The following is a 13,089-nucleotide window of genomic DNA, read 5'->3' on the forward strand; positions in this document are numbered from 1 at the left end:
TTGTTGATTTTCTGTTTAGATGGTATTTCCTTTGGTATAGTGGGGTGTTGGAATGTTCTACTATTATTGTATTATTATCAATGAGTTCCTTTACATTTGTTATTAATTCTTTTATATATTTGGGTGCTCCCAAGTTGGGGGCATTAATATTTACAATTCATGGATCTTGGTTGGCCCCTTTTTTTTATTATATAGTGCCCTTCTTCGTCTCTTGTTGCAGTCTTTGGTTTAAAATCTACTTTGTCTTGGGACACCTGGGTGACTCCATCATTAAGCATCTACCTTTGGCTCAGGGCATGATCCCAGCATTCTGGGATCAAGCCCTGCATCAGGCTCCTCTCCTGGGAGCCTGCTTCTTCCTCTTCCACTCCCCCTGCTTGTGTTCCCTCTCTTGCTGGCTGTCTCTCTCTCTCTGTCAAATAAATAAATAAAATCTTAAAAAAACAAAATAAAATAAAATCTACTTTTCTCATGTAAGTATTGTTACTTTGGCTTTCTTTTGATATCCATTTGCATCACAAATATATCTCCATTCACTCACTGCCAATCAGCAAGTGTCTTTAGGTCTAAAATGAGTCTTTTGTAGGCAGTATATAGATGAGCCTCCCCCCCCATTCTGACACCCGATGTCTTTTGATAGTAACATTTAGTCCATATACATTCAGAGTCATTATCAATAGATGTGAATTTAGTATCATTTTACTACTTGCTTTGTCTTTGCTTTTGGAAATATTATTTGTCCCTTTCTAGTCCTTGTTGCTTTTGGTCTTTCCTACTAAATGTGTCCCCTTTAATATTTCTTGCAGGGAAGGTTTAGCAGATCTCCTTTGGTTTTTGTTTGTCTGGGAAATTTTATCTTTCCTTCTATTCTGAATGATAACCTTGTTGAATAGGGTATTCTTGGAAAATAGAGTAGTACTTATTTGCTTGTTTGTGTGTTTGTTTTCCATTTCAGCACATTGATTATATCATGAAACACCCTTCTGGTCTAACAAGTTTCTGTGGGAGGTGTGCTGCAAGCCTTATTGGTCTTTCCTCATAAGTTAGGGACTTCTTTTGTCCTACTGATTTTAGCATTTTTTTCCTTTATCTTTATATTTTGGAAATTTAACTACAGTATATCTTGGCATTTCCCTTCTTTTATGATTTTGATAGGAATTCTCTGGGTCTCCTGGATTTGGCTATCCATCACTTTCCACAGGTTAGGGAAGTTTCCAGCTACAATCCTCCAGTAAACCTTCTGTTGCCCTTCCCCTCTCTCTTCTTCTGGGACTACTATGATATGAATGTTACTACATTTGAGTCACTGAGTTCCCTAAGTCTACTTTTGTGATCCAGGACTTTTCCTTCCCTCTTTTGTTCAGCTTCATTATTTTCCATAATTCTATCTTCTAATTCTCTTATTTGTTTCTCGCTTCTTCCATCATTGTGGTCATCACATTTAGTTGGTTTCAAATTTCAGTTATTGCATTTTTCATTTTGGCCTGATTAGTTTTAAGCCCTTTTATCTCTATGGTAAGGATATCCCTGATGATTTCTATGCTTTTCCCAAGCCCAGCTAATATCTTTATGATTGTTGCTTCAAGTTGTAGATCTGGCATATTACTTGTACCATTTCAATTACATCCCTCACCTTGACCTTTTTTTTGTTTCTTATGTTGGGATGAATTCTTCCATATTTGCATTTTGCATACGTTTCTGTCTTCATCTCTGTGCTAGGGAAGACTGTTATATTTCCTGCTCCGGATAGTAATGGCTTTTTGAAGAAAGGGTCATATAGTGTCGAGGGTCTGACTTTTCAGGAAATGTCTCCAATGTGTGCTATGTGAAAACTGCTGCTGTGCCATGGGTGTTCTTACCTCAGGTCAGTTCTCTGCAGAGTTTCTCCTCACCTGCCATGGGGACTGTTTGGTGTGGTGAGTTTTAACTAGGAGTGCTCTGATCTGCTTGCTAAAAGATACCTGATGCTATTTCCCCTAGAACAGAAGCTTTGCAGAACTCTCTGGTCCGTAGATGTAGTGTGTGTGGGATTTGTGCTGGTCTTCTGAGGGTGGAGCTTGGTGCACTGGTCCTTAGTTACACTTGACCTAACAAAGCAGTACCAGTGGAATACAGTGGAATGGGACTTATTGTAAGCAAATTAGTCAGGCAGTGTTGCCATTGTGCTGTTTATGGAAGTTGGTTTATGCTGAGGGTTAGGGCAAGGAAATGGTGCATGTCCCCTCCTTTGTCCCTGGAAAGGGGTGTCTGTGCTTGTTGCTTACAGGCAAACACTTTCATAGGAGAAAATTATTTTCCTGGTAAGTCACAGGCATTTTTCAGATCCCTGAATTCATACTGTGTGTCTCTGGTTTGCTTGCTTGCCTGGAACAGCTGAGCACACCCTGGAGTCTGCATTAGTTATGCCTTTTGACTCTTAAAATTCCAAATTTCAGGGATTTGGTGTGTGGTTTTGGGGGAACCTAAGCTGGTCCTCTGGGAAAGCATCTTTTCACTCTGGGAATGACCTAGTTTTGTCGCAGAAGGGCACTTATGCCAGAGCACAAGGGCATCTGATTTGGAGCAAGCTGGCTAAGCAGTCAGTCATGGTTAGTTGCCATCAGCAGGTGTCTCTGCACCTATGCTGAGGGGTGAGAAAGGGAAATGGCCCCACAGGTTCTTTTAACCTTTAGAAGGCAATGCTACCTCTAACAGATTGCCTTAAAAAGAAGAAAGAGTCTCTCCCTGTGCCATTTAGGTTATCCTTAGTCCACACAGTTTTCCCTGAGATTATTTGCCTGACTTTGGTCCTGGGGTAAGGCAGAGTCCTCAGTGCTCTATCCCACCCAATTCCGGGGACCTCTGAAACTCCAGTCTTTGAGACCCTGTGGTTGCAAAAACTCACAAAATGCAACCCTTCTCATTCTTGGCAAACAGCTTTGGAAAAATGTTCTCCTTGTATGTATGCCTGTGCACTCCACTTTTTATCACCTTTCTCTATGATCAGGGCTCCCTCCCCTTCCCAGTGCCTACAATCCATTTCTTCCCCAAACAACATCTCCACACTTCCTACCTTCCAAAAAGTGGCCTCTCTTCTCCCTCTAGCTGTGCAATTTGTTCCATCGATCCACAGATCACTGTCTTCAGTATATAGAATGGTTTGATAATTAATTAGTTGTGTTTGAGTGATGAAACACACTTGGATCCTCCTACTATGCTTCTTTCGTACAAGAAGAATGAAAGCTTGAACACTTGCAAGGGCATGTATGAAGCTAGAGGGTATAACACTAAGTGTGTAAGTCAGTCAGAGAAAGACAAATACCATATGATTTAATTCATATGTGGAATTTAAGAAACAAAACAATTAAGCAAAAGGGAAAAAAGAGAGAAAGAGAAAGAGAAAAACCAAGAAACTGACTCAAGTATAGAGAACAAACTGATCCCTAACAGAGGAGGGTTTGGTGGAGGGATGTATGAAATAGCTGATGAGGATTAAGGAGTACATGTGTTATGAACACTGGGGGAGGTATGGAATGGTTGAATCACTAAATTGTACACCTGAAACTAATCTAACACTGAATCTAATGATACTGGAAGTAATATAATAATAATAATTAATAATAATAATAATAATAAATTTATATGGTAAAAAAGACAAACTGGAAACATAAAATATACTCAGTTATCATCACAAAAAGAGGAAGTATGGAAGACAAATATAAGTACAAAACTTAGTACTAGAAGTCCTAGCCTCAGAAATCAGACAACAAAAAGAAATAAAAGGCAACTAAATTGGCAAAGAAGAAGTCGGACTTTCTCTCTTCACAGATGACATGGTACTCTGTGTTGAAAACCCAAAAGACTCCACCCAAAAAATGCTAGAACTCATACAGGAATTCAGCAATGTGACAGGATATAAAATCAATGCACAGAAATCAGTTACAATTCTATACGCTAAAAGAGAGACAGAGAAAGAGAAAAATTAATGAATGGATCCCATTCACAATTGCACTAAAAAACATATGTAGCTAGGAATAAACCTAACCAAAGAAGTAAAGAATCGATATTCTGAAAACTACAGAATATTTATGAAAGAAATCAAGGAAGACACAAGTAATTGGAAAAACATTCCATGCTCATGGATTGGAAGGATAAATATTGTTAAAATGTCTATGCTGCCTAGAGCAATCTAAACATTCAGTACAATCCTTTCCAAAATACCATTGACATTTTTTTACAGAGCTGGAACAAATAATCCTAAAATTTTGGTGGAACCAGAAAAGACCCTGAATAAGCAAAAGGATGTAGAAAAAGAGAACCAAAGCCAGTGGCATCACAATGCCGGACTTCAAGCTGTATTGCAAAGTTGTGATCATCAAGAAATTATAGTACTGGCACAAAAACAGACACATAGATCAATGGAACAGAATAGAGAACCCATAAATGGAATCATAACTCTATGGTAAATTAATCTTTGACAAAGCAGGGAAGAATATCCAATGGAAAAAGACGGTCTCTTGAACAAATGGTGCTGGGAAAATTGGACAGCTCCATGCATAAAAATGAAACTGCACCACTTTCTTACACCATACATGAAAATAAACTCAAAATGGATGAAATAATTAAATGTGAGACATGAATCTATCAAAATCCTAGAGGAGAACACTGGCAGCAACCAGTTGGACCTCAGCTGTGGAACTTCTTGCTAGATATGACTCCAAAGGCAAGGGAAACAAAAGCAAGAATGAACTATTGGGACTTCATCAAGATAAAACTTTTTTTTTCTTTCCCACAGCAAAAGAAACAGTTGACAAAACCAAAAGACAACCTACAGAAGGAGAGACTATATTTGCAAATTTCTTATCAGATAAAAGGCTAGTATACAAAATTTATAAAGAACTTACCAAACTCAATACTCAAAAAACAAATAATCCAGTCAAGAAATGGGCTGACATGAACAGACAATTCTCCAAAGAAGACACACAAATGGCTAATAGACACATGAAAAAATGCTCCACATCAGTTGGCATCAGGGAAATACAAATCAAAACCACAATGAGATACCACCTCACATGGTTAGAATGGCAAAAATTAACAAGTCAGGACATAACAGATGCTGGCGAGAATGTGGAGAAAGGCAACAACACTCTTGCACTATTGGTGAGAATAGAAGCTGGTACAGCCACTCTGGAAAACAATATGGGGGTTCCTCAAAAAGTTAAAAATAGAGCTACTCTATGACCGAGCAATTGCAGTAGGCATTTATCCAAAGAATACAAACATAGCAATTGGAGCGACACCTGTACCCCAATGTTTATAGCAGCAGTGTCCACAATAGCCAAAATATGGAAAAAACTCAGATGTCTATTGAAAAATGAATAGGTAAAGAAGATGTGGTATACATTTATATACAACGGAATTTTACTCAGCCATCAATAAATTGAAATCTTACCGTTTGCAAGAATGTGGTTTGAATAGGAGGGCATTATGCTAAGCGAAATATGTCATTCAGAGAAAGAAAATGATTATATAATTTCACTCATATGTGGAATTTAAGAAACAAATCATAAGGGAAGGGAGGGAAAAGTAAAAGAAGATGAATTCACAGAGACAGAAAAACCATAGGAGACTCTTAACTATAGTAAACAGTGTTGATGTATGGGAAGTGGGTGGGGGGATTGGGTAAGTGGGTGATGGCCATTAAGGAGGGCACTTGTAGTGAGCACTGGGTGTTATATGTAACTGATGAATCACTAAACTACCTCTGAAACTAATAATACACTATGTTAATTAATTTAATTTAAATAAAATTTTTAAAATAGGTATAAATAACCACAAGTGGAAAACAGTAATGGAAATGGTAGATATTAGGGACACCTGGGCAGCTCAGTTGGTTAGGCATCCGCCTTTGGCTCAGGTCATGATCCCAGAGTCCTGGGATCAAGCCCCCCATCTGGCTCCCTGCTCAGTGGGGAGTCTTCTTCACCCTCTGTCTCTCCTTCCAGCTTGTGCTGTCTCTCTAGTGCATGCACATGCACGCACACATGCTCAATCTCTCAGATAAAAAATTAAATCTTTAAAAAAGGACTCGTAAACCATTATAAAATAATCATACTTAGCAAATATACAAAAAAACCCTTCTCTAAACAACATAAGAATATGCAAGTTTCTTAATTCATATGTACCAGTCTCCAGGATTGGATATATCAGGTCATGAAATAAATTGTAATAAGCTTAAAGTGTCGTAATCATATAAAGCATCTTTTCTGATAAATATATAATGAGGCAAGCAATGAAAAACAGAAGAAACACTGGAATTCATAATTATATGGAAATTAAACAACACACAAGTAAAAAATAGGAGGTTTAAGAAATCACAATGGAAATTAAAAAATCAACTTGTGGCATATGAAAACAGAAACAAAGATACTGAGACATAAGTCATTCAGATAAAGCAGTGCTAAAGAAGAATTTATTGCAGCAAACATTTACATTTAAAAAATAAGAAAGTTCTCACAACAACTAAATGTTATACCTTAATCAACTAGAAAATAAATTAAACTCAAAGGTAATGAAAGGGAAGAAATAATAAAGATTAGAGCAGAGAAAAATAATATCGTATAGAAAAAACACCAAAGAAAAACATCAAAACTAATAGGTGGTTCTTTGAAAATTGACAAAACTTTACCCAAGGGGCTACATTAACCAAGGGGTAAAAAAAGACAGGAAGGCCAAAATATTAATACCAGCAATGAGAGTGGGTACCTTATTATAAATTTTATAGAAATAGTCCAATTATCGGTGGAATATGAATAATCATACCTTAAAAATGAGATTGCCAAGAATAAATGGGCAAATTCCTAGACACAAGTATTACCAAAACTGAGTCAAAAAGATATATAAAACCTGAGTAGACTTATAACTAGTAAGGAAATCGAATAAATAATTAAAACCTTTCAACAAAGAATATCTTTGGGCCAAATAACTTCACTGGTTAATTTTTCCAAGTGTAGAAAAACAAATTAACATAATTTCTTCTCAAACTCTTGCAAAAACCTGAAGTGAAGTGAATACATAGTAACTCATTCTATGAGGTCAACACTGTCTTGAAACCAAAGATGGAAATGACATTGGTCGGGATATCAGTCTTTGTATAAACTTTCATGAAATGTGAACACCCAGATTTCATCAGTACATGAAAAGTATACACTATGACCTAGTTGGATTTAATCTTGGAATACCAGGATTGTTCAACATACGAAAGTAAATATATGAAATGCACCACATTAACATTCTAAAGGAAACTTCATGCACAAAAAGAAAGTTGAAAAAGAACAAAAAGGGAAAAGTCATAGTTTTTTTTATTAATTTGAAAATTAAATGTCAATCAAAAGTAATCAAAACAGAGTGGTACCCCAACAGCCAAGGCCATCTTTTTTTTTTCTTTTCTTCTCTCTCTCTCTTTTTTACTTTTTTTAAAATTTAAATTTCATTTGTCAACATATGGTGCATCATTACTTTTTGATGCAGTGTTCAATGATTCATTAGCTGCATACAACACCAAGTCTCATTACATCATGTGCCCTCCTTAATGCCCATCACCTAGTTGCCCCATCTGCCCACACACCTCCCTTTCAACAACCCTCAGTTTGTTTCCCAGAGTCAAGAGTCTCTCATGATTTGTCTCCCTCTCTGATTTCTTCCCATTCAGTTATCCTTCCTTTCCCCTACGATCCTCCACACTATTTCTCACATTCCACATATGAGTGAAAACATGATAATTGTCTGTCTCTGAGTGACTTGTTTTGCTAAGCATAATACCCTCCAATTCCATCCACATCAATGTAAATGGTAAGAATTCATCCTTTCTCATGACTGAGTAGGCTGCAGGCTATGAGTTGGGTCTAAGTAAAGAATGGACCTCCAGGAACTACTAGAATTTGGAAAGGCTTTTTATTAATTTACCTGTTAGTTTCTGTAAGCTATTGAATGGAACAATGAGATAGTTTATCAGAGACCTCCTGAGAGTCTCATATACTCTGCCAGGGGGACTTCCCAAAAACAGATATGGGGGTGTCTGTAAGGCCACTACTTGCTGAAGTTTTCTTTACAGTCACGTAATTGCTTTAGAGGAAAGTCAATTTAGACAAAGGATTATAGAATAAGTAACCGAATGATGAAGCACAGAGGAGAACGGTAGGAGTTGCATTGGTCTTATAGTCTTTTGTTTTAGGTAGTCTTCTGTCTCTAATTTTTCATTAAGCATTTGCAACAAGTATTTCAAATAAATCTAATTTGGAAACTTGAAACATGTTGGAGGCTTTTGTATGCCAGTGAAAATAGGTATCCCACTCCGTTTACATAATTTGGTAACCCTGACTTTCAAGTGCAGGTCTTACAATGACCTAATTGGAACATTTCATATAAAGGCCACAGCAATTTCCCTAAGGGCTGGTAGGAGTATAATACTGCCATGAACCATAATACCCACATTTCTCTCTACCCATAACTAGCTGTAAATGGGTGCAGCTCTAGCCATATTTCTGACCCCTCAATCTGATGGTTAGCAAAATAAGTTTTTAGAACACAAAACACTATGGACTCTGGGAAACAAACTGAGGGCCTCAGAGGGGAGGGGGTGGAGTACTGGGATAGGCTGGTGATGGGTATTAAGGAGGGCACATATTGCATGGTGCACTGGGTGTTTCATGCAAATAATTGATCATGGAACGTTGCATCAAAAACTGGAGATGTATGGTGACTAACATAACATAATAAAAAATTATTATAAAAAAACCCACAAAACACTTATCTTGTGCAAACATAGGTTGTTATAGTAAGATTTTGTTATATATGTAGATATGCAAGTGGGTTTCTAGGACCCCAGTTCTTAGAAATAACATAAGTGATTGTACAAAAGGTGATATGCTTAACATTTTAGAATTTAGGTATTCCATTCACTTTGTTTTGCTTTTTTAAAAAATTTATCTTTATCTAAGTGTTTAGGTCTCACTGGGCTAAACTATTATCTAAGAACGATATGTCTCTGGTTTTGGGAGTGAATGGTGATTTAAAGTGTACCTTGTTGCATGGAAATTTTCTTGAGGTAGGCAGGCAACCTAGAGTCAAGATAACCCATTTCATGACCAATTTATTTTAGCAGAGTAGTCCTGAGGTTAAGCAGGAAGTGCTATAACAGCTTTGAGATGTTCAACCTATGCCCACCAAATTTTCTTCCATCCTTGCTTCCAGATTCCTTTAGCAATAGCTTTATCTGTACACAAGACAAACAATTGGGTGCATCTTAACCCACCGGCAGCAACCAATAATTGTTACTGCACACTGGCCCAGCAAAGGCCCTGCATGCTCCACTGGCAGTTCCGATGGAACTCAGGACTGGGGAAAGGTGGAATCAACAAATCCAAAATGTGAGGATTGTGGCCTGAACTGGGGACAAGGAAAACTGGGAAAATGGCTGAACCAGTGTAGCCCAAGAATGAGGAATTTGCACAGGAATGGACTTCCAAAAAGTGTAATTCCAGACTAGAGAGTCAATTAAATTGAGATCTTGACACAAAGAGAGCAGAACCAAGAACTGAGAAGACCTTGGTTAGTACCCTCCGAACTGGTGAAAAAGACAGAGAACTCAAAAGGGCTCACAGGTACCGTGCCTGTGTTTCAGGTTGTCCCCAAAGCCAACCGAAGTCCCTTCAAAAGCACCACTGCTTCTAAACCTGTTTAAGACAAAATACAACTGAGTCAATTTAAGGATCAAGTTGACTTTCTTCAATGTTGCATAAATGAGACAGCACCCCTTCTGACAATTAGAAAGGAAGACTGAGGAATTTTATGAAATGGGAGACTTTTAAAGGCAGAAGGGAGCAGGAACGAGGAAAGACTGATTACACTGTATTACCTTGGGGGTTACTGGGTCTAACAGACAGATTGTCTCACAACTGACCAAAAAACTGCCTATTGCCTGGTTTAAGATAGCCAACCTGGAAGACTTTGAAACTACATTTTGGTTAGTTGGTTTACGGATGTGGGGCTTAGCACAATTGACTCTCCTTGACCTGGTGTCTCTTTTAAACAGTACCCAAATTGTGTGAATCACACACCTTTGTGTCTGCTACAAGTGGTAAGTATTCACTAAATATTTGGTGATTAGAAAATTATTTGGTTTAAACACCAGCTGTCTTTTATTTTTCCAACTAAATTTTAAAGACTAGTACAATGAGTAGTGGGGGTTAGATAAATCTTACAGCAAGAAGCCAGTTACTATTTTATCAGATATCTCACAAAACTAACCTTCACTTTATTCTGTTAAAAAGAATTTCATCCCTCAAAAATGGAAGGAAAGAAGGAATGCTCATTTTTGTTTCTATAAACTAAACTTTACTCATTTAATATTTAAGAAACTCTCAATACATACAGGTGTGCATTATAAAATCATTCAAATACATGCCAATTTCTTTAAAATTTGCAGCTTCTGGTCTGAACCACAAAAAAATTAAATAATGAATTAGAAGTGGTAGATAATAATCACTAACAACTGGATGAAAATAAGAATAACTGAAGAAAGGGATAAAGAAAGGGGGGTAATCAGAAGGGGGAATGAAGCATGAGAGACTCTAAGAAACAAACTGAGGGCTTCAGAGGGGAGAGGGGTGGGGGAATGGGATAGACTGGTGATGGGTAGTAAGGAGGGCACATATTGCATGGTGCACTGGGTATTAAACACAACTGATGAATCATCGAACTTTACATCAGAAACCAGGGATGTACTGTATGGTGACTAACAGAATATAATAAAAAAATAAAATAAAATAAGAATAACTGACAGGAGACATAATTAACTCTGAGTCAGGAACAATGTAGGTGGAAGTCTGCTGCATCATTGTTCAGCTTCCAAATTATCTGGAGTAGAATTCCATAAACATTGGAAAAAAATGGCAGAAGATTTGAATGATGTGTTTCCTCCCTTTGTGTCTCTTTCTGAGGTTAAGGTGTTATGATGGAAGGAATGACCTGTAGGTGCAGACACAATAGGTGGGAGTTAGCTTACTGCTTTTCTGAGCCAGAAGGCTGCTGGAATGAAGGATATCCAGAAGGTCATTCTGACAGGCTGGATTTACCAGTATTTGCTTGTGATGTCTTGACCTCCATTTCCAGAGTTGTAGGCATAAAAAGTGGGATTAGTCTTCCCTTTGTATGAATGTCAGTAAGAGGGGGTTCAATGATGCCATTGAAGGAAAACAAAATTTGTCAGCTTAAAAAATGCCTCGTGGACATAAATATTATTTTTGCCTGGTTATTTTTAAGAAACAGTGGACATGGAAAAACACCGTAAACTGAAATAGAAGTTTCCCTTTTGTAAGAGACATATATGATTTTAAAGGGCTATTTTATTTGTAAAGTTTTCTCCTTCTCCCTACAAGAAGGATGGACAGATCTCTAGAAATTCTTATCAAAGGAGAAACCAGGGACTAAAATTTTCAAAACCACCATACCCTCGTTTACTCTCCTTTTCTGATACCCTCTCATAGCTGGCTTTTCTGGTCCCCTACACTCTTTGTGTTTATTTGAAGGTAGTTTTTAAAGTAATGGCTTGGGTAATTTCAGGCAGTCACTCAGAGTTTCTGGATCTCTCCATGTGCAGGAGATATAATGTGGTAATAAATTTTTGTCTGTTTTTCTCCTGTTAATCTATTTCTAAGTATTTATTTATTTATTTAATATTTATTTATTTAGTTAGTTAGTTAGTTAGTTAGTTATTAAAGAGAGAGAGAGCACAGGGTGGGTGACAGGCAGGTGGAGAGGAAGTAGAGAAGCAGACAGGAACTGCTGAGCCTGGAAACCTATGCAGGGCTTGATCTCACAACCTGGGATCATAACCCAAGCCAATACCAAGAGTCAGACACTTAACTGACTGGACCACCCAGGCGTGTTAATCTTTATTTTTTTTTTTATTACAGGGGGTGTAATAAGAACTTAGAAGGACCCAGAAATGTGGAACCATTATTCTGCCTCACACACAGCATTTTCTGATACAATCAAGTATTGTGCCTCCATCTTCCTTTCTAGCAAACTACGACCAGAGACCTAGTGTGGTTTGCCTTGGCCATGGTACATCAGGGCCAATAAATGTTCCGGTTCTCCTGATTTCCTCCAATATTCAGTACCTGAAAGAGATAATGAGTCTGTCAGGGGTATCCCTGTTCAATTCCACATTCCCTCAGGTAATTTCCAAAGATAACCACTGACAAAAACAGCAAACATTCTCACATTTTACTGATTTGTATGATAAGACTCCCTTCCTACTCACTCATTCTAACTTCCTCAAGGCTGAGCTCATGTATGTGTGGCCTGGGCACTTTCACAGGGTCCCAGACTCACAAAGACTCTTTTGTTGCTTTAATGTATGGTTTTTGCCATCTTGAAATTTTTAAGAGTTTTCTCTCTGAGTCAACATGTGTGCAGAAGAGCTGGGGGGCAGCATTGGCATGTGACTTTGGCCCAGCAACAGGGCCTGCACATATGGGCTCAAGACAGCATGTTCACACAGCAGTACCCCCGGCCTCCTCACAGGAAAACATACATCTTGCTCAAGGTGCCACAGGACCTCAAGGGAGTAGCTCCAATGGAACTGGAACCAGATTGGTGACAGTGATGACAGCAGCAGCTGCAGAGGCAGCAACAATGGTGGAAGGAGCCATCGCCAGGAGAGAAAAGGAGCTGTGCCTGGCAACATCAGTGACTCATGGTGGGGCACCGGCTGAATTCCATCCCAAAGATTGTTCCTGTGTCATTACAAAATTATGACGTCTCTTGCCTGAGAGTCAGTAGAAGAAATGCTTCGGAGTTTAAGCAAGAATCCTCATCAGTATTTATCACAAAAAAAAAGCGCGCACATTATTATTGCAATAAAGTATATTGGGAAGTTACTAGAATTAATAAAATAATCCAAAACCTATAGTTTTAAAAAGTGCTGTAACATTGCAAAGTTAATGCCCGCAGTTTTATAAATAAATATGCAATTTAAAAATGTTAAAAAATTTAAAATTAGTATGAAATATTATTTATGGGAAAGAATATTTTTCATATAAATTT

General features: G+C 37.8%; 1 protein-coding gene across 1 annotated transcript in view; it reads left to right on the top strand.

Moving 5' to 3' along the window:
• Nucleotides 1-12,801, top strand: part of LOC100472560 (olfactory receptor 2T8-like) — a 28,736-nt gene extending 15,935 nt beyond the window's left edge. The window contains exon 2 of the mRNA XM_034653322.1: nt 12,430-12,801. Coding sequence (XP_034509213.1) covers nt 12,430-12,801 — 372 coding nt within the window. The remainder of the gene's footprint in view (nt 1-12,429) is intronic.
• Nucleotides 12,802-13,089: the final 288 nt, after the last annotated feature.

This window comes from Ailuropoda melanoleuca, unplaced genomic scaffold (assembly GCF_002007445.2).
Source record: "Ailuropoda melanoleuca isolate Jingjing unplaced genomic scaffold, ASM200744v2 unplaced-scaffold7743, whole genome shotgun sequence".
In the NCBI taxonomy this organism is placed as follows: domain Eukaryota; kingdom Metazoa; phylum Chordata; class Mammalia; order Carnivora; family Ursidae; genus Ailuropoda; species Ailuropoda melanoleuca.